The sequence below is a fragment of the Primulina tabacum genome, chromosome 10 (assembly GCF_025594145.1).
Source record: "Primulina tabacum isolate GXHZ01 chromosome 10, ASM2559414v2, whole genome shotgun sequence".
Taxonomy (NCBI): domain Eukaryota; kingdom Viridiplantae; phylum Streptophyta; class Magnoliopsida; order Lamiales; family Gesneriaceae; genus Primulina; species Primulina tabacum.
In genome coordinates this window covers 1,542,173-1,563,676 of record NC_134559.1, presented here as the reverse complement: position 1 = coordinate 1,563,676, position 21,504 = coordinate 1,542,173, and the positions used below count along the sequence as shown (strand labels likewise).

The following is a 21,504-nucleotide window of genomic DNA, read 5'->3' as shown; positions in this document are numbered from 1 at the left end:
ACAGTGCTAAATGTGAAGGGCCAGAGCTCTTATTATTAAACAATACCATCAAAAATCAAAATATAAATTCATTATTGTTAATTGTCCACGTGGGTTGAATAAATAATTTGGAAGTTATATATATGGATTTGGACAATCATTCTCCCTTGAGTTAGCTTTTGAGGTTGAGTTAGGTACAAGTTTCAATCTTAACATGATATTAGAGCTCGTGTTCCACCGTTAAGTGTTGGACTGCCTATAATTAATCCACCTGTTCTGCCTATAATTGAGTTATTTCTAAACTCAACATTCCAGATGTTCATTCATGGGCGTGAGATGGGTGTGTTAATTGTCCCACATCGGTTGGATAAATAACTTGGGAGTTGTATATAATGAACAATCTTTCTTGCTTGAGCTAGCTTTTGGGGTTGAGTTAAGTTCAAGTTCCAATCTTAACAATTATAAAATTAAAGATATGTAGATCAAAATTGATTATATTTTATAAACGGCACTTTAAAAGCACGCGAATTTCTTTTTCTTTTTCAGAAAAATTTATTTGATATTTTAGTAAATTTTTATTTATTTTTCATATTATTTAATACAAAACCCAGGATTATTAACTGAAGGATTTTTTTTATTGGATTTTGCCAATCTGTTCTGATATCATTCCACATCAACCACAAAAATTTCTCATAGAAAAGGGATAATATTAAATATTCGCAGCTACTCAAAATTTATAAAAACGATCGATTATAAAATTTATCTGGATTCTAATTTTACCCCAGAAACCTAGTTAAATTTGGTAATATATTTCACCAACTCACAAACTTTGATTAATCCTACAAATAAAATTAAGTAGAATTTTTGAACAAGAGACAAGAAAATGGTAGAAATTAGGACATTGATGATAGAAAAATGTACATCTTGTCCTATTTTACAAGATCGTAATCCATGTCAAACTTTGTTGTACTTGTATTTCTGTCCCAGATTAAATCTGGTAATTCGATTGCTGAAGCCTTCCAACACTAGCGTCCTTACGGCCTCGGTCCCTTGTTCAAGAGCAGCATCCACCTATTTTAACAGAAAATGAAGTGAAACCAATCTCAAATTCCATTTGATTCAATCAACAATCTAATTTCGCGATTCACAATTGCATATTATGCAAAAAAAATCCAAAATTTTTAAACTTCTTTTAAAAATGGAAATAACTCGAAGGCCTGTAATTTAAAACATTGAGAAAAAACTAATAATACCAGTGGCTCGAACTAGAGTAGCTCAACAAGCACTCAAACTCAAGATTGAAAATTTCATGCCCGAGTTCAAATCTTATAGTCCTGCGACGAGCTACTCTCTGATCCATTATTATTGCATTACGTGCAAAACATATCGGGACCAGCATTGAACCCACATGATAATTCAATGATAATCATCGTGTTCACTCGCTACACGGAGCAAAATAGAAAAATCATGTGTGCATTGCTAAGGCCTACAGTAGCAACAATATCATAATGAACCATGTTGAGGGGTCAACTTGACCATTTCCATTTACCTGCTTTCGCTCCAAGGGGCTGAATTTCTGAAGCAGATAAGCCTTCATGTCCATGTTACCTGGCGGATTACCGACACCTGCAGCATGTAGAATCACATTTCACTCAAGCTTTGCAAGTGAACTTGAATTTCACTATGTTAAAACTAGAACCAAGAACGTGTGTTAAGAAACAAACCTATGCAAAACCGAGGAAATTCACGGAGACCATCTAAATGCTGTATAACACTCTTCACACTGTGTAGCAAATGAAGGACACGGTAAGTTTATTTTACTTAAAATGCAGAGAAGATACGAATTCAAATAGTTACTAGGATAAAATCAATGCCAGAATTTATGAAAGAACACTTCAGAAGTATCAATGACTCAAATTGATCATTGGAAAATAGTTGCTAGGCTAAAAACAATGCCATGTTCTATGTAGGTATGGTTTGTGGTTTGGAATGCGTTCATTCACAAAGACGGGAATGACATTCCAATTCAACCAAATCTCATCAATTGCGAGGGGATTTGCTGCAAGTATGCAACAATGTTTTTCACATGTAAAAAGCTGGAAAATACCCATTATGATGACCATGTCCTCCTTTGGGTTGCAGCCTCAAAACTCCATTTGGTAGACTCATTTCATCATAAACCTACAAGAATTGTTAAAAAAGTAACCACAAGTTAAAGAAAAAATGTGATATGAAAGAATAAATCTACTATAACAAATTTTAAAAGAAATGTTGACCAGTAGGATGTGTCGCAAAGGTACTTGATAATAAGCAGCGAGTGGTCCAACCTGGTAGCACAGGAAAAACATCACCACATTATGTAGTAGCTTCATAATCAAAACTTCATGCTAACCCACGTAAAGAAAATGAGAGTATGTAGTCATATATTCTGCTATATACATGATATCCGAGTAATAACAAATGATAAACAAGACTCTGCCATGGTAATTTGCTAATCACCTCAAAAAGACAATTAACATCTGAAACTAGTGGAAATATGGTGTATAGAAATCAAACTTTTAACTTGATTAACCCAATGAAAATTTCAAGCCACTGAATTCATGCATTCGGATCATTATCAGTATAGAATTCTCAAGCAGACTTGATATTCTTCTTCAAAATTACTAGGAAACAAAGAGGCCTTTATGTTATTGTTAAAGACGCTGATGTTAATATTATATATTTTAACAAAAAGAAAAGACAAACTACGCAACTGAGGTTTTTGACCACACCTTTACAGAATTACTTGTCCCTTTGATATCTCCCTTCTTAAAATTGAAATTTTGATTAAATAACTAAGAAAGACACAAATCAGCAAAAGAAAGAAACCAGTAAGAACATACCGACTCGCCACTGAAATTCATATATGCCTGAGGCTTGGCCAATAAAATAGGAACCTCTCCTACGGAACCTGCACCAAATTCACTAAAACATGAAACTTAATCAATAAAAATTGTAATGACAGAACAAAATCTACATAATATCACTTTTATTTTATTTCCTCTAAGTTTTGGAGTGGGTAAAAGATATAAAACGCAAAAAATGGCTAAATAATCACCTATTCCAATCAATGCTTTGGACTGTATGGTGTTCATCAAAATTCCTTCGGCTTGAGAGATGCGATCAATCATTTCAAACCCAATCTATTTCCAGTGAGTCCGAGAATCAACATCGGATATTAATCCATTTAAACCAAAATGAAACTAAAAAAAAAAGGAAGGAAAGAAGAAAACCAACACGATCCAAAAGCCAACAAAAATGAGAAAAAAACAAGTTAATGAGCAGGAGAAATACATTATGCCGGGTTCCGTGATACTTGTTTCCTGGGTTCCCCAATCCAGCAATCAGCCATGGAGTATACTCGGTCTTTAATTCTTTGATCTCCGGCAATGAAGCAGAAACTCGAAGTCCAGTTGAAGTTGAATGTTTACGGAAAAAGGGGGAAATTTTTATCCTCGGATAAGATCCATAAATTGAAGACTTATTTGGGAAAAATACTGCAGAAAGCATTGATCAACCTGGAAAAAAAACTTTGCTATCATGTCAGATTAGCGGCACATATCTTCAAACTCCGAGCGAGCAGAAGATACAACTGCTTTAACGCATGATGGATTATGGATACAAAACAATGAAACGAGCACAACGTGAGTGAAAACAGAAGATACAACTGCTTCAACGCATGATGGATACAAAACAATGAAACGAGCAGAACGTGAGAAAAATACACAAAATTTGACAATAGTTCGAATGGTTAAAAAATAAAATTAGGAAAAAATCCATGCTCAAGAATCCACACAAACAAAACACCACACGGGAAGGTGAAGAGGATGTCACGTGATTTTTCTAATATACACAGACAGAAAGTAGCACTCAACTTCACATTGGGAATTTTTTTTAAAAAATTAAATGTCAACCAATTCAACGCGAAATGGAAAATAATCTATGAAACCAAGCAAACGAAGAAGAAATTCATAATGTGTAAAGCATCCAAACAAAAACAAAGAGCGTTGATAAGGGGGAAGAGAGACCTCTATCTTGTTTTAGAATCCAAATTGTCGTTTGAATTGGGGCGGAGCAGAGTAGCGAACACGGCGGAGGACCAAGCAGCAAGAAGGATACAGGTGACAGGCTGACAGAGGATTGGCTACTGGAATCACACTGATATTTGTATATGAAATGAAGGCCCATGAATGAAATTTACCTCAAGTAAAGCCCATTGGACATGACCCAGAGCTGGCCCACAAAGGCTTAAATTAACTCCACTGATGTTTGCATATTAAACCAAGGCCCATCAATGAAATATACCTCACGGAAAGCCCATGGATTTGACCCAGATTACGGCCCACAAATGCTTGAATTATCTCGGAATCGCTCGATTGCTCTGTTTCGTTTCATTCTCCGCTTCCGCAGCAACAAGCGGCACTTCGACTGCAAAAGCTGACGAAAAAGGTAAACTTTGTTCCCTCTCTCGGCATCCATTAAACATCTCTCCGGTATCTTAGTGTTAAAAGATTGATGCTTGAATCCAACTCAACTTCAAAATGGCTGAAGTGGACAGGTTGTCAAAATCCATATACGAACTCCCATAAATTTTGTCCAAATCCATGTATGCTAACTCCCTGTAGATTATTTAATAATAGTACAACTTCAATAATTCTTCATAGTATATTGGACTACGGGACAATGCAACCAAAACAATAACTCTGCAAAAATAGAAAATAATTGAATAAAAATTATAATTTAAATCAGAATGTAAAGATTATAATTTGAATGAGCAACCTGACTTAGATTGAGATCTACGGAACAGAATGAAGGAGCAGACTTGTCAAAGTATATGATCAAAGACAAAGGGGCCTAGGGAGTCTCACTCCATAGTGTTTTGGTGATCAAGTGTACTAGGATTCCAATTGGACAAAACAGCAGCCAAAGAGTAACGGAATGTCTTGTCTCCACATCGTTCAGCCGTCCCTCAAACAGAGATACAAATTGGTAAATTACATCAATGCCTTCTTTTTGAATGTTCGCCATGTAACAGTGACAGAAGGATACAACATAAAGAAAATTTTGAATTTCGATTGCATTGATGTATTTTTTTAATGTCTGTGGAAGATAGAAGCAACCTTGCTGCAAAAAGATCTACAGTCAACTAATGGATCCAAGCAGACGCCAATGTAGTAATCTCACTGGAGAACATCTTAGCTATACCAGGCAACTGAACAAAGCATAAGAATTTAAGTTCCAAGTTGATTGTTGGTTTTTTCTTTGTAAAAACCCAAACAATAGAATGTAACACAATGGACATCTACGAGTAAAAACGCACCTCTGGTAACCAGTATTTACTAGCAAATATCAATCGAATCGTTTCAGGCGTCCATGACAGATATAGGAGATAAGCATATACTGTTCCAAGAACCATATACGGTATGCTGCTTGCCACAAGTTTCTTAGTCTGCATAACAGATTACAGAAAGAAATCTAAGGCTTCACTTCACACAAAACAAAGTTTCAAAATTTTTCTTTCTGGAGCATCACATTGTTATGAATATTTTAACATCGTGTCATGCTCGTTTATTGAGTTCAATTATCAAATGCTGAGGAAGTTCGGAAAGTTGGTTCAAAGGTTAGGTTGCTTACAACCTCTGCTTGAGGTGCTACGACCATAAAAGTATAAAATGGAAGGACAGATACTGTACCCACCGTAAAAGCCATATCAGCAACAACCTCAGAACTTAGTAGCCCTGCGAATAGAAAAGATGGAGATAGCTTTTTAACTTAAATCTTCTGCTACATTGTCTAAATGACATGCTTGGAAATTAAATAGTTTCTATAAACATGCGAAGTGTCGTGGGACTATTATCGATCATAGAGTCATAGAATATTCAATATCAAGTGTAGCAAAAATAATCTCACCGATATCATTTGAGGCGGACATGCCTAGTTCAAAATTGTAGTAATTTAATCAAAATGGTGCAGATATGAAAGAATTACACGCAGAGTTTACGGACAAGCTCTTCCTCCCTGGATTAATGATCTTTCCATCACCATTTGGTCTTCTGATGGTTTTTGATCCTCCAAGAAAACTCCAGCCGACGCATTACTTCACCTTCTTACCGATGATTTCTTGGCCAAATAGTTCGCTAACGATTTCTTTAGGAGCAAAAGTTCTACACCGGCCTATTCTCTTTGGACTCGAGATGTTCGAGGGCAATTTTAGGCGATCAACCAACAAAATGTATCTATGTTCGGAATTTTCAAGTATTAAACATGAGATAATCAAACAAAACGTAGTTTTGATATCTTTATGTACTCAAAAAATTTGAAAAGACAAGAACTTTAATAAATTGCTGTTTTTGATAATCAACCACTTCCTTTTGCTTGTTACATGTGCTTAAAGGAAAAACTATCTAACAAGATTTTCTCCAAGCTTAGCAGCTATAACGTATGTATGATCCATAAAATATCATTGAAATTTATAATTGTATGGGCGAATGTCAATAGTTGCATGTGGAGGCGGAGACAATTAACCAACTAGCTGATAACATCGGTGCGAGAGTGGGTTCCATGCTTGAAATTTTATTGATTACTATATAAAGGAAAATGCAGCCCCAAATTCAATTCCATGAATGTGGAAAATCCACATACCATACCAAACAACTGCGTGCCACCCCTGGTTTCTTTCTTCTTCCCCTATAAAAAAATAATGGGATTGAAATTTCAATATTACAAGTTACCCTGCACGCGCGCGCGCATACACACATATATATACACATATATATACATATATATATATATAAACCCCGTCCATTTTCCCATCTCAATTTGTTACGGAAATAAAAGCGAGCAAGAAAATTACCTGTACTGATCTAACACAGCAACGGAACAATGCGGCTGAGTTGTAATGGATTTCGAGTACTGCGCAAAGGATGCAGCGATAACTGCACCATAAGGCCTTGCCTCGAGTGGATCAAAACGTCCGACTCACAAGCACACGCCACCGTCTACCTCGCCAAGTTTTACGGCCGCGCGGGCCTCATGAACCTCATTAATGCTGGCCCCCAACATCTTCGCCCCGGTATCCATTTTTCCTTGTTAATCATGCAAATTTCTAACCCACTTTTGTTATATTGAAATTTTGACGGGTTAATGTCTGTTGTTCAGCTATATTCAAGTCCTTGCTTTACGAAGCATGCGGGAGGATAGTGAACCCGATTTACGGATCGGTTGGTTTGCTCTGGTCCGGAAGCTGGCAGCTCTCTGAGAACGCCGTCGCGGCGGTTCTGAACGGGGCTTCCGATTACCCGAATGGCTACGGACGCTGCCGAGACTAAAAGCGGGCTGCATCTCAAGGTCTACGACATCAGACACGCGAACAAGGAATCTAATATGTCTGGTTTCGGTGAGCTGCACCGGGTCCGGGCCCGGTGCAGGTTCAAGAGAGTTGGGAAGGCGAAGAAGAGTCGGGTCCCGGATGCGTCCGTACACGAGTCGATGAATAGGTCTCTGAGCCACCAGTCTGAGGCTGCGGAGACGAATGTGGAGAGGAACAGCTTGGCTTCGGCTGAGATCACGGAGGCTTACCATATAACCGGAGCCGAGACGATGATGGATTCAGGCGAAGGTGGTGGCATGAGAGTCTCTGACAGTGAAATTGAGCTGGATCTGACTCTGGGTTTAGAACCGTTTAAGCTAGCGGCGGCTTTCAATTGGCTCGGCTGAGGATGCAAGTGGGGTCTGTAAAATGGAGCTGGTCTTTGTTGTTCAGAGATCAAGTCAATATTTACGGATTTTGATTTGTTTTTTTTTTACCGTCGCTTTTTTACTTATATGATTTTACCTTAATGCCCTTGAGAGAGTGATGTAGAAAGTGTAGTGGACATGAGTAGGAGGGGACGGGAACGGACATTTCAGTCAGACAAACATTTGGTTAAATTTATAAGATATTTCTTATTTCAAAATAAATAAATAAAGATATTTCCTAGTTCTACACATTATTTTTTTTAAACGTCAAAATAAGTAATCATTATATTATTGATTGATGATGAAAAATATAAGCAATCATTCCTATCCCAGACCATTTATTTAAAGCTTAATCTATATATACAAATATATTTTAAAGAAAAACAAAAGTAATTATCTCTATCAGGCAAATACATAAGAAAATAGACAAAAAAAACATAATTAAATCTTAGTCATAATTAAAAATATATTAAATCAAATATAATAATTAATATATGTAAAACAAAAAGAATATTTCAAAAATATTCTTTTTGACGTAAGATTTGAAGTAAATGAGTTGAAGATGATTTTTGTATTTGGTGCAGAAATCGCACTATTTTAGCGTAAAAATTACACCAAAATATATTTTGTGATCGGAGATGGCCTGAATATTGATGGATGTATAGAATATATCTCAATGTTTCCAAAAATAAAAAATAGAAATAATAAATTCAATTATACATAAATTTTACCACACAGCTATGGTTTTAATCCATGCAGGATTTTTAAGCCAAGAGCAAAATAAAGTGAACAAAATAGTTAAATAATGAAATCTACAGCTAAAACCACTAAAGACCAAAACATCATGAAATATTAAAAAATAATAACATATGAATTATCGATCAAACACAAATCTCTGAATATAATTTTCTCACATCTTGACGATTTCTGGAATGTGCACCGGATACCTATCCATGCAATCGTCCCATGGCCCCTCCGCCGGAGTCTTGATGGTCCGGTTACACTTCCACACAGCACTGTTACACTTAAATCCGCTCCCGAAGGCAATCTGCCACACCCGGTCACCTTTCTTCATCCTCCCTTTAGCTTCAATGTAACTAATCTCATACCATAGTGAAGAAGAAGACGTGTTTCCGAAGCGGTGGAGGGTCATTCTTGAAGCCTCCACGTGCTCAGCCGACAGCTGGAGGTTCTTCTGCAGCTCGTCTATCACCGCCCGGCCACCGGCGTGTATGCAGAAGTGTTCAAATGCTTGTTTGAAGTCTGGGATGTAGGGCTTCCACTTGGGGTTAAAGATTTTCCGGCCGATTAATGTGAAGAGAAAGAGGAGCTGTTCCGAAGCTGGGAGAACCAGAGGACCAGTGGTGGTGATGTTTGATTTCAGGGCTTCTCCGGCGATAACCATTAAATCTTTAGAGAGATTTATACCCACTTTCCCTTGTAAATCCTCTTGTTCGAACACGCATTTGTAGGCTTTATCGTCAGAACCTTTGTGGGTACGTACGACGTGGACGAGCTTATACTTTGCACGTCGGCTGTCCCGGCGTTTGTTGGAGAGGAGGATTGCGGCGGAACCCATTCGGAAGAGGCAGTTGGGGAGGAGCATGGATTTTTCAGAACCCTTGTAATAATTCGGAGTGATGATTTCTGTGCTTATTACTAACGCGTATGAATCGGGATGAACTTGGAGCAAATCCTTAGCTAAGTCGATTGAAATCAATCCTGCGCTGCAGCCCATTCCGGAAAGATTGTAACTTTTAATATTGCTTCTTAATTTGTATTTGTTCACGACCATGGCGGAAAGGGAAGGTGTAGGAGAAAACAAGCTGCAGTTTACGATAAGAATATCGATATCTTTCGGTTTAATACCTGTATTCCGCATCAGATCATCGATGGCGGAAAAAATCACCATTTCCGCTTCTCCTCTTGCAGCTTCCATGGTTGGAGTTGGAGGGATGTGATGAATGGCAGGAGGCAAACACGTTTCTTCACCCAGGCCTGATCTTTCAAGAATTCGCATCTGGAAATCAACACTTTTCGGGTTTTCTTTCAGAATCAGCCTGGAATGCTCCATGAAAGTAGAGAAAGGAACTCTGCAATCTACAGGAGGTTTGTAACAAGTATAATCTACCAAATAAATCGATCTCGGCTTCGACATGAAGTAGACAGTGGCCACGAAAATGATCAGGAAACAAGAACACAGAACTTGGATGAAATCGAATTGGAGTGAATTGAGAATAGTAAGCGTTTCACGTGGGCCTGAACGGAGGATTTCAATGGATATCCCGAGCATGATTGGGATTAGCAAGAATGTAAGAATGTGGTTGACGAGGTATTGGTAGCCCAGTTTCACATACTTGAGTTTGACGGAGCTAGAGAAATTTGGCAGAACTTGCGGCATTGTTTCTGGCGATGGCTGCGGAGGGAGGAGGGAGGATTTTAGACGAAAGAAGGTGGTTGAGGGAGGAGTTTAAAGAGAGAGCAAGGAGGGAGCAATGAATGAAGGCAGGTAAGAAGATTTAATGAACAACTTCACGTCACACAACGCTCCCCCTTAGCTGGAGCATTATATTATTCAAACCTTTTTATTGCTTAATTTATATTATGAAATTAAATAAATATATTTTGTTTCCTTTCCTATTTTTCAGCCATAAATAATAATAAATTCTCGAGGGTTCTTCTATTGTACAAAACAATGTAAACATAATCAATAAAAGCTTCCAAATTTATAATCACAAACAAGTTATTCAAATTTATAAATTTATATTCTCACAATTTGAACTAGTATTCCTAATGCCTGCTGAGTGCTGATCCGCATTTTTTCACAGTAACATTTTTTATTTTTTTAAAAAAATAATATTTATAGTCTACACTTGTAATTAATTAATAATCTTTACTGATTTTTTACGAACTATATATTATTGTAAAACACAGTTCAAATATGTAAAGTATTATCATCTGGCTAGATGATAACTAAGCTTGGTTAAATCTTTCTAAAATTAAATTTCCATACATATATTAGTTTGCCTCATAATTGAAAGTAAAATTTTATCCACTATTGGCTACTTCTGTTTTGCCGACAAATGTTTCTAATATATTATATTCTTAATGTCAATATATATATATATATATATATATATATAATTTTGATGTGTTGAACGTCTGTTTCTGAAAATCCATAGATATTCGCGCGAACATTTTACGACCACCATGAATATACATCAAAATTGAGATTCTTCGGCGGTTGGCGGGTTGGGTGGTTGTGCGTTGATACCAGGTTGTTATAATAATACCAGGTCTGTTATAATAATAATTAAAATAACATTTTCTAGAACACTATGGTTCATGGATCTGTGAAGGAATCATATATACTGTGTCGAAAATTCTAAAAATAATAAAAAAAAAAAAAAAACCAATTTCCATCCAAAATTAAATCATCCAACAAGTATACAACTCACCAACGAATTAATGTGACGGCATTTTCATGCATACTGCTTCGCCCTAGCTCTGCCTGTAGGTACATTATGACACATTAATTCCTAGTGTGCCCTTTATACACAAGTAGCATGTATTAAATTCTTATCAATTTCAATTATTTCACTCTTTTTCAAATACATTAATTAAAGTTTTACCAAAAAATGAAAGCAATTAATTCAAATTTAATATATATTTGACATCGGACACGTTCGGCTTCAATTTTTTTTTTTTTATATTCCATTTCTTATATTTTTCGTTTTACTTAATTTGTTCTCAGACTATTCAATTTTTCTAGTTACTAGCGTTGAAACTGAAATTAACATAGAACTAAATTGAAATAAAAGCATGAAATAGTTATTCATAGGAATTTGTTTCTTCCAATTTTGTTTAGATAAGTAAACAATACCCATAAAATTTTGATGTCTTCTCGATAACACAAAAAATAAAATATACACAATAATTTGTAGATTTTGATACGTAAATATCCATTTTTTCATGATATTATATATGCATGGATCATCGAGAGAGAACGAATCTTCTTTCTGTTTGTTTAAAAATAGATTTAGCTAGCAATAATCTCTTTTCAATTTGTTGAAAATTATTAATGTACCGCTTCAATTTTTTTTATTATTATTATTGTTTGGATAGATCAGATAGCTTTTATTGATTTTTAAAATTATTATTAATATTGTATATTTGTTTCCTTTATTTATAATATTAAAGAGTTTGAAATTTGCTCACTTGTACAAAATGAAAGGAGAAAATTAATCGTTAATTGTTCTTGTATGATGTTAGAAAACATTTGTTTTATTATAATTTACTAAACACAAAAACTCTAACGAATCAATTTTATAAGATAAATTTATTGTTTGGGTTACGAATGAAAAAATGTTATGTCAAAAGCGTTACTTAATTAATATTATAAATATGAGTCGAATTGACATGTCTAACAGATAAATATACGTAATTATCAAAACAATATACAATAAGTTCAAGGATTCAATAAGACACATTTTTTAATTTAAGTTACTTTTCATTTCACACGCATATTTATAAATTATATACTATGAGAGAATTATAACTTTTGGTGATTTGAAATTGTGAAATCTATGTACTGCTTAAGTTATCTTATTTAAATTATGTATTTAATTGCATATATTAATTTTTTTATTTTTATTTAGTATTTACGTGTCTGACACATATTACATATATTAAATTTTTAATTTTTTTATAATTGATATTTATATGCACAAAAATTCCTAAAATATTTGTGACGTGGAATTTATTTCTGGAAGTGTACCATCCATGGAAAGATGGATTCCGAATAAGATACGCACTTCAATTCAACTTGAAACCACCGCTGAAACCTACCCGAAATTTGTACAATTTTTAGCTGCGCGGGCACGGTCTTCATCAAAAGACACGTTCTTTTAGAACTTGGGGCACTTTAAAATTTAACCTCTAAGAAAATTTTAATTTTAAATATTAATCTTTTAGAATTCAAAATTTGATAAATAACATCTACTTAAAAAAATAAATAGTTAATTAATTAAAAAACAAAAGAAACGTACAAAACAAAAAGGAGAGAAAGGAAATAGGTTATTGTTACCTCCATTCTTCTCATCCTTCTCACAACGATTCTTCTTTTCTTCATCTTTTACTCGTTGGTCTTCTCTTCGATTTTTTTTCTTCCTCTACATTAAGCAAGAGAATATTGTAGTAATTTGTTTTCCTAAAAAAGTTTCAGTTTTTCTCAACATTGTCAAATATTTTAAATTAAGTGCAAGTTCTAATGTCATCTCAATTTTTTTTGTTGATTTACTGGTTTTTATTACAATATATTTATTGTAAATATAATTTTTCATATATTTCATTCTTAATTGTTCGGTCGCCCAAATATTATAGGTTCAGTCGCCTAATTTTATTTTCAGTCGCTCAATTATGTTTTCAGTCGCCCACTTTGATATGTTATGTCATCCGATTATATGTTAAATCATTTAATTTTTATGACATCTTTATTGCTTATTTTGTATATGAATGACGATCATCCAGATTTTGATTAATTCTAATGGAGAGTGGAAGAATGATTTCTCCAACTACTCCTGCAGTTGTGTGTTTCAATGGGATAAAATTCCATGTAAACACGCATTAGCTTGTGCATATGTGGCGTCAAGCCTACTCGGGTACCATTTACCACGTGCCTCATTCAAGCGATTGGAAGATTCCCGATTATATTTCTAATTTGGAAATGCTACCTCCTAACTTCAAGCCAAAACGGGGACGACCAAATAAATGAAGAAGGCCATCTATTGGAGAGTTTGGACAACAACGAAAAAAAATGCAGCTTATGCAATGATGTTGGACATTATAAGACGAAATGTACTCGTAAAACCACTTGATGTACTAGAAAATATTGTTTTTTGAAAGTGGATGATTGGATGTTTTTTTTTAAATGTAATTGAACATTAATGATTTAGTATGAATGAATCGAAGATATTTTGTACTATTCAATCTATAAAAGGTTATCAAATTAATGTTTTGTGGACTATTTACTATATTATAGTATATTATGATCGTGTGAGTATAAAATATAAAAGTGACGTAAAATAATTCAAAGAGAGCGACTGAGAGCGACTGAATGATATATGATTTTTATAATAGAAAATACGAGCAACTTTACGTTTTGGGTCTATTTACTCTATTTTAGTATAGCATAATGGAGTGATAGTGTAAAATATAAAAATAATTTCATAATACAAAGAGCAACTGAGAGCGACTGAGTGATATATGAGTGATCTAATAGAACCACTTGATGTACTAGAAAATATTGTTTTCTGGAAGTGGAAAGTTGGATGTTTTTTTTTAAATGTAGTTGAACATTAATGATTTAGTATGAATAAAATCGAAGATATTTTGTATTATTCAATATATAAAAGGTGATCAAGTTAATGTTTTGTGGACTATTTACTATATTATAGTATATTATAACCGTGTGAGTATAAACTATAAAAGTAGCGTAAAATAATTCAAAAGGCGACTGAGAGCGACTGACTGATATATGATTCTTATAATAGAAAATACAAGCAACTTTACGTTAGGGATCTATTTACTCTATTCTAGTATAATATAATGGAGTGATAGTGTAAAATATAAAAATAATGTCATAATACAAAGAGCGACTGAGGGATATATGCTCCCAGTCGTCGTTCGGTCGCCCTCAGTCATTTTTGCCTTATTACACGTTATGTTTAATTTCGTAATTTCTTATCCGTGAAAACGTACCATAATATAGTAAATATGATATAAAACACGAATTTGCTCACTTTGTTTTTACCATATCACTCAATCGATATTCGGTCGCCCTCATTCGGGTTTTTAGCTTATTTCACACTATTTTTCATTCTATAATCTTTTATCCAAAAAAATATATCATAATATATTAAGTATCATGTAAAACACGAACTTGCTCACTATTTTTTACTATATAACCCAGTCGCCATTCGGTCGCCCTCAGTCATTTTTGTCTTATTTCACGTTATGTTTAATTTCGTAATTTCTTATCCATGAAAACGTATCATAATATAGTAAATAGGATATAAAACACGAATTTGCTCACTTTGTTTTTACCATATCACTCAATCGATATTCGGTCGCCCTCATTCGGTTTTTTAGCTTATTTCACACTATTTTTCATTTTATAATCTCTTATCCATAAAAATATATCATAATATATTAAGTAGCATATAAAACATGAACTTCCTCATTATTTTTTACTATATAACTCAGTCGCCATTCGGTCGCCCTCAGTCATTTTTGTCTTATTTCACACTATGTTTAATTTCTTATCCATGAAAACGTACCCTAATATAGTGAGTATGATATAAAACACGAATTTGCTCACTTTGTTTTTACCATATCACTCAATCATCATTCGGTCGCCCTCAATCGTTTTTTTAGCTTATTTCACGCTATTTTTCATTTTATAATCTCTTATCCATAAAAATATATTATAATATATTAAGTAGCATATAAAACATGAGCTTGCTCACTATTTTTTACTATATAACTCAGTCGTCATTCGGTTGCTCCCAGTCGCCATTCGGTCGCCCTCAGTCATTTTTGCCTTATTTCACACTATATTTAATTTCGTAATTTCTTATCCATGAAAACGTACTATAATATTGTAAATATGATATAAAACACGAATTTGCTCACTTTGTTTTTACCATATCACTCAATCATCATTCAGTCGTCATCAATCGCTTTTTAGCTTATTTCACACTATTTTTCATTTTATAATCTCTTATCCATAAAAATATATCATAATATATTAAGTAGCATATAAAACATGAACTTGCTCACTATTTTTTACTATATAACTCAGTCGCTCCCAGTCGTCATTCGGCCGTCCTCAGTCATTTTTGCCTTATTTCACACTATGTTTAATTTCTTAATTTTTTATCCATGAAAACGTAACATAATATAGTAAATAAGATATAAAACACGAGTTTGCTTACTTTCTTTTTGTTATATTACTCAATAATCATTTGGTCGCTCCTAGTCGCCATTCGGTCGTCCTAAATCATTTTTGGCTTATTTCACACTATGTTTAATTTCGTAATTTTTTATCCATAGAACAAATAATTAAATCATGAAATTCATGGAACGTAAAATAAATAATTAAAGTCACTATAAAATATAAAACAAATAACTAAAATGTATAACAAATAACTAAATAATTTCAACTGCGGAAGAACTCATGAGTCTGTTCTTTCTGTCTTTGGTAAAGCTTAGATTAGTAACAGTAGGCAAAATGGGTGGAAGCCCACCGGTGCAGTGGCATCCCACTAATTATGGCCTCCAAAACTGTTGTCATTGCTTGGTCTACCCCGTTACCTCAGGAAACTACAGTCACCCAATTTTCACTCCTTTCTTTCTTTCAATGGTTTTTTTAGGGGTTCTGGAGAAGATGGGCAGATGGGAATTGGAAACAGTGAGGAGAAAGAATGGGTTTGTGCCATTTCTGCTCTGGGTTCTAGCAACGTTTGCTCCGTCGTGGCCGGCAGCCGCAACTCCCTTGCTATATGTGATGACGGAAAGGTTTTGATTTTGAAGTCCTTTATCTTGGTTTTACTGTAAAGATGATGGGACTACACACTGTTTGATTGTTTACTTATGTGTCAGTTTTGAAATATGGAATTATAAGCATTTTAACACTCATTTCCCCTTGGATGATAGGTTTAATTAATATGAACAAAATTGTCGCAGTGAACTTGGCTTGGTACTGAATTGAAATGTTTTCAGTATCAAGCATAACTGATGATTATTCTTCTAGATGAATTTTGATTACCATCGATTATTTATCACCTTTGCAAACCCCCCAAGGAATTAGAATTCTTTTGTATCAACCCAAGAAGTAGCATTTTACGTTTTTGCTATGTATGTGATATTCTTATGTATATGCAATACACATGCACCAAGCCACTAATCAGATTCACCAGTTAAAGTCCAAACTTTCTCATCCCACAGGTAGCTGCTGGTGGCACTCATTCTGTTATTTTTACCCGAGAAGGAGATGTATGGACATGGGGTCAACCATGGCCTCCTGGAGACATGTATGTTTGGTTTAGTGAAGTCTGAGATAAATATATTATTTATTGTCTGATTTTTTCATGTTGCAAGCATTCATTGGATTTAGTAGCTTAGTCAGTTGCTTACACTTGTTTAACTTTAATCAATTTACAGAAAGCAAATTTCAACCCCAGTGCGAGTGCAAGGTCTTGATAGTGTTAGGTTAATTGCAGTTGGTGCCTTTCATAATTTAGCCCTTCTTGATGATGGAACTTTGATGGCTTGGGGCAATAATGAGTATGGTCAGCTTGGAACTGGTGATACCCAACCAAGATCACAACCTATTCCTGTCCAGGGCCTCTCTGATCTTACTTTGGTTTGTGTTACTATCCTCTATATATTCTCTGGTGGCCATTAGTTTCCTTTTTCCAATGTATAGAATCTTGTGAGCATTTTATTTTTGCCACCAGTCATTGTTGGTTCATTATATCGAATTCAACCAACTGTTTTGGTTGGTCTTTCATGGTATCGATAATTTTTTATGCTATATGACCTTTGATAATTGTTTTGTATGAATCTTGTAGACCATAAAGAAAAAAAATGTATTCTTTGAAAAAGTCTTAAATTCCCCCATTGCCCAAAAAAAAAAAACAGTGAAGTTTCATTTGGAACCCTCTGAATTTCTATGATGAAAGAGATGGCAATGGGGATTTACAAATAGTTAGGGATCTGATGTTTTAGTGATCAGCAAGTTTAAGTGTGTCTTCTGAACAAAATCAGAGCATAGATATGGAATTTTGAAGGTTATAAGTCATAATATTAATGGTATCATATGGCAATATCAATTTGGAGTTCTATGGCAAAAGAGTAAAGTTTAGAACTTATTGCCATAATAAGTTTTGAGAAATTGAAAGTTTTCTGTATTATTTATGGTTGGAGTTAGAGATTCTATGCATCGATGTCCAGGTTAATATTGCTGCTGGAGGATGGCATTCTACTGCATTGACTGATGATGGAGAGGTATATATTATATCTCTTCATTCTGTTGAACATTTGCACATTTGAACGCATCTCGGTGCTACTACGTACACAAGAACAATGCGTAGCCATTCAGACATGAAGAGAATATAAATACCTTAATTTCATCTTATTTTTTGTCAACATGTTCCCTGCCTTTCTGGTTCTCTTAGGCAACAATCTGTTGGTTTGACCTGAAATATATCCTTGCAGTTTTTTCTACTTTTGTTACTGCTGCTATTTGGGATATTTATATTTGTAACAGTGTATTGGGAGTCCTTAGCCAGGACATTGGCTCGTATCTTAGGATTCCTGAAATTATTTTTTGTTAACATCACTGCATTTATTTTGTGTCAAATGCAACCATGCCACCACTCATAATCCCCCATAACACCCCCCACCCCCACCCTTTGCTTGGACCAAATGATTAATTTTTTTCAATACGTCAACCAAATTCTGATAATCGCAAATTCTCGCTTTACTTTAGTTTAATCTATCTTTTGGTGTTTTTTCCTTTTGTTTGCTGTTTATCCACTATGGAGTCTTAATATACAATTATGAATCTTGTTAAAGTTAAGTGATGACTGTCTATCTAATTCATGTTTTTCCTTAGGTGTATGCTTGGGGCAGAGGAGAGCACGGAAAACTTGGATTCGGAGATGACAAGAGCAGCAAAATGGTTCCTCAAAGGGTTCAACTTTTAGTGGGCGAGGACATTGTTCAGGTTCTTACATGTGTAATCATCCTTGTGATTCTTATATTATAAAATTGTAAAGGCTTGAATAAAAATGTAACAAATGAATTGCTCCTTCAACGTTCCATTCGGGGCCAACAGTATTGTGTAACTGCATGTGTGTGGTGGTGCAAAAAAAACCTTAACTTACATTTTATTGTAGCGTGAATTTGAGTATTGGACTAAACCAAATTCTAGCTTTTGCTCTTTAAGACTGGTGACATATCTATGTTTGTACTAACTGACTTATATTTATTTACGACTTATTTTCTTTTATATGTTTTGTGGTTTGTCCCTTTATGATGAGTAATTAGGCAATTTTGAGACGTGAACATCTTGTTTTGTTATTTATAGTATGCATTTTTGAAAAATCAAATGATAAAAACTTTTCTCTTCTTTGCAGGTTTCTTGTGGAGGTACTCACTCCGTTGCATTAACGTGGGATGGCCGCATGTATTCAGTGAGTGCTTTACGCTTCTTTTAATCTTATTTATGCAAGAAATGGACATACTATTAGCCCACCAAACATTACAAGCCCACCAAACATTACACGCACTTCATTAAAATAAACCAGCGTTAATATATACCCATTAAATGCATCTTTGTTACACTAATTAAATGCTTTTTACTCTTTGCTGTGCATTTTTGTTGGCGTTGAAACTCAATTAGGAGTAACACAAGATCGGCTAAACTTTCTATTTCCATTTCACGTTTAACTTGAATCCAAGGAATTTTCAAGTCTGTCGACAACTTATCTTGATGCTTGCAGTTTGGACGAGGGGACCATGGACGTTTGGGATATGGACGAAAGGTGACCACAGGACATCCAGCTGAAGTTCCCATAGCAATTCCACCTCCTAAGAGCATCAGTGTCAGTGCAGCTAAGGGCCGGTGGTGTGCTAAACTAGTTGCTTGTGGTGGCCGTCACACACTGGCAATAGCCGAATGGCACGTTTCTGAAACTGATCAGGTACTCTGAAGCGCTAAAAAGGTAATGGGTCTACGATAAATGGCCCAGAAAAAAAGCTTGTATAATAGATATGGGGTACTGTTAGCTACCTTGGATATCCGTGTTGCACTCTCGCCATACATTGATACAACTTACCAACTCTAATATATGTTTTTCAAGTTCAGTGTTTTGGAGAGAAAAAATGTGTCTTAATAATTTGCTTTTTGGGTAAATTGCGAAAACACCTTAAGAATTGATCTAATGGCCGTAAATACCATCGGAGGTTGTAAGCTGACCGTTGCATTTTTTGTAAAGTGATGCATAAAATTTGAAAATATTTAAATTTGGGAATATAACTACCACTATTTAATCTTTCTGTTGGATTACATGAAACTTTCGCCAACTCTTTCGTCCTCTGCCATCAAGTTTTCATGTTCCGCTACCAATCTGTTGCATCAGCATCACAAAGCTTTACTAGAATAACTATTTTCTACTTGCAAGCGATGAAATCTCTCTAGTTATGAAAATTCTTGCAACTCGGAAATGCCACATTCTGGTAGATTCTAATACCTCAATACACTTATTAATCACTTGGTTCAAATTATGGACAAACATCTAACCGTCCTGTTGAAACCTGAAAAGATTGTGAACTTGGAAATTGTGGTATTCTTTAGGTGTCCTTAACCTTGGTAAGTCGGCCCGTATCTGCTGTTAAATATTCCAGCGTGCAGAAGCAGCAGGTAGAGTAGTTGGCTGAGTCCTGATATCGCAATAAACGCTTCCAGCGTTTGCTGCGAGTTACAAGATTAAAATTCAAGAATCTGTCGGTGATGGATGCAATGAATATTCTATGTTGAGTTAGACACCTTACCAAGCGTTTACCCCTGTGTCCTCCCATTATGATTTGCTTGCAAACAAGACTGTGTCAATTGGCAAAGAATATTGTATGTTTAGAACACAAACAAGCTTGGGCCATGATATGATGTAGGCTACGAAGCAATGGTTATGCATGCATGATATTCTAGATTATCTTTTCTCAAGAGATTGATGAATATATGTGATGGATACCCAAAAGCCAGAGCAGTAATCCCCAGTGAGATGATTGCGGATGTTGCAGCACTTGCGAGTCCAACACTGTTCCATACACGAGCTTGCATGTATCCCTGAAACACCGAGCATATCCCCATCGTACCAGCGATCAACGCAAATATGAGAAGCAAAATCGTCGAAGGATTTCCACCCAGGTCTGCACATGTAAGCCATTAGCCTAGCCTAGTTGGAAGCTGCACGCAATGCCTTTCGAGATATATATAAACTCAGAGGGTTAGTACTTAGTACTTACGGGGATGATTCTGCTCTCCATCGATGTATTTGTCGAGAGACCAACCAGCCAGCCCCACAACAATCAAATACACCACGAAATTCACTGTCAGCAGAGGTCCCATCAACCTTCTTCCACCATTTCCAACCGCCATCGATCTTCAAATCAATCTCAAAACCCACGAGTCTCCCTTAAACCGATTCGTTCCTCTGGTGTGTGCGTGTATGTGCTTCGATTTCTCTGCAGAACTTGCGAAATTCGAGGTGGGTTTGTGGTAATAAATGGAATGATGATGCATGTATTTGTTTTGCTTGTGTAAGACTCGAGCATCCAAGGGAAGTGACTGGATCATCATCATCGTCATCTATTTAAAAATAAATCATGCCTCTGAATTCATTAAAAAGATACTTATTTGGGGCACATATAATTGAAATTATAAAAATATTCCTTTTTTATTTAATAAAAAAATCATAATAATAAATTTGTCTCATATATAACTACTATGTATATTCTAATAAAACATTAAAATAATCTCTATATTTTCAAAACTAAAATATTTAACACCAAAATTCTCAATATGTAGCATGACAAGCAACATTTGTTTAAAATTAAATTATAATAATGCACGACTAAAAATATTTGTAAGCGTCGACTAGTCCAAGTACCTAGGCGCAGCTTTAT

The 21,504-nt window shown here is 35.0% G+C and overlaps 5 protein-coding genes, 1 long non-coding RNA gene and 1 pseudogene across 7 annotated transcripts; 3 read left to right on the top strand and 4 right to left on the bottom strand.

Moving 5' to 3' along the window:
* Nucleotides 1–769: 769 nt before the first annotated feature.
* Nucleotides 770–4,189, bottom strand: LOC142504780 (chloroplastic group IIB intron splicing facilitator CRS2-B, chloroplastic-like). The gene is made up of 9 exons (XM_075617585.1): nucleotides 4,047–4,189; nucleotides 3,313–3,536; nucleotides 3,077–3,161; nucleotides 2,862–2,929; nucleotides 2,256–2,306; nucleotides 2,087–2,160; nucleotides 1,704–1,762; nucleotides 1,529–1,605; nucleotides 770–1,050 (listed from the first exon to the last, which is right to left on the bottom strand). Exons 2-9 carry the CDS (start codon nucleotides 3,526–3,528, stop codon nucleotides 934–936), a joined length of 747 nt encoding a protein of 248 aa, XP_075473700.1. The 5' UTR covers nucleotides 3,529–3,536; nucleotides 4,047–4,189; the 3' UTR covers nucleotides 770–933.
* A 225-nt stretch (nucleotides 4,190–4,414) lies between these two features.
* LOC142504782 (uncharacterized) lies at nucleotides 4,415–5,266 on the top strand. The gene is made up of 3 exons (XR_012804343.1): nucleotides 4,415–4,467; nucleotides 4,826–5,007; nucleotides 5,128–5,266. It is a non-coding gene; the product is annotated as an uncharacterized LOC142504782 (long non-coding RNA).
* On the bottom strand, nucleotides 5,017–7,010 carry LOC142504781 (protein MAO HUZI 4, chloroplastic-like). 2 transcript variants are annotated; one of them, XM_075617586.1, is made up of 6 exons: nucleotides 6,872–7,010; nucleotides 6,661–6,705; nucleotides 5,929–6,254; nucleotides 5,653–5,756; nucleotides 5,339–5,467; nucleotides 5,017–5,230 (listed from the first exon to the last, which is right to left on the bottom strand). In XM_075617586.1, exons 3-6 carry the CDS (start codon nucleotides 5,948–5,950, stop codon nucleotides 5,165–5,167), a joined length of 321 nt encoding a protein of 106 aa, XP_075473701.1. In that variant the 5' UTR covers nucleotides 5,951–6,254; nucleotides 6,661–6,705; nucleotides 6,872–7,010; the 3' UTR covers nucleotides 5,017–5,164. The 2 variants fall into 2 exon arrangements, with proteins under 2 accessions (XP_075473701.1, XP_075473702.1); XM_075617587.1 differs by having other exon boundaries at nucleotides 5,716–5,756; nucleotides 5,929–6,705.
* On the top strand, nucleotides 6,901–7,961 carry LOC142504779 (LOB domain-containing protein 41-like; annotated as a pseudogene).
* Nucleotides 7,962–8,444: 483 nt separating this feature from the next.
* On the bottom strand, nucleotides 8,445–10,241 carry LOC142504777 (3-ketoacyl-CoA synthase 5-like). Its single transcript, XM_075617584.1, has one exon. The coding sequence runs from the start codon at nucleotides 10,154–10,156 to the stop codon at nucleotides 8,666–8,668; it is 1,491 nt and encodes a 496-aa protein (XP_075473699.1). The 5' UTR covers nucleotides 10,157–10,241; the 3' UTR covers nucleotides 8,445–8,665.
* Nucleotides 10,242–16,052: 5,811 nt separating this feature from the next.
* On the top strand, nucleotides 16,053–19,686 carry LOC142506073 (ultraviolet-B receptor UVR8-like). The gene is made up of 8 exons (XM_075619218.1): nucleotides 16,053–16,114; nucleotides 16,188–16,332; nucleotides 16,762–16,847; nucleotides 16,978–17,179; nucleotides 17,770–17,823; nucleotides 18,434–18,544; nucleotides 18,957–19,013; nucleotides 19,323–19,686. Exons 1-8 carry the CDS (start codon nucleotides 16,086–16,088, stop codon nucleotides 19,530–19,532), a joined length of 894 nt encoding a protein of 297 aa, XP_075475333.1. The 5' UTR covers nucleotides 16,053–16,085; the 3' UTR covers nucleotides 19,533–19,686.
* Nucleotides 19,687–19,791: 105 nt separating this feature from the next.
* Nucleotides 19,792–21,162, bottom strand: LOC142506074 (membrane protein PM19L-like). The gene is made up of 4 exons (XM_075619219.1): nucleotides 20,845–21,162; nucleotides 20,571–20,748; nucleotides 20,374–20,422; nucleotides 19,792–20,293 (listed from the first exon to the last, which is right to left on the bottom strand). Exons 1-4 carry the CDS (start codon nucleotides 20,975–20,977, stop codon nucleotides 20,183–20,185), a joined length of 471 nt encoding a protein of 156 aa, XP_075475334.1. The 5' UTR covers nucleotides 20,978–21,162; the 3' UTR covers nucleotides 19,792–20,182.
* Between the last annotated feature and the right edge of the window lie 342 nt (nucleotides 21,163–21,504).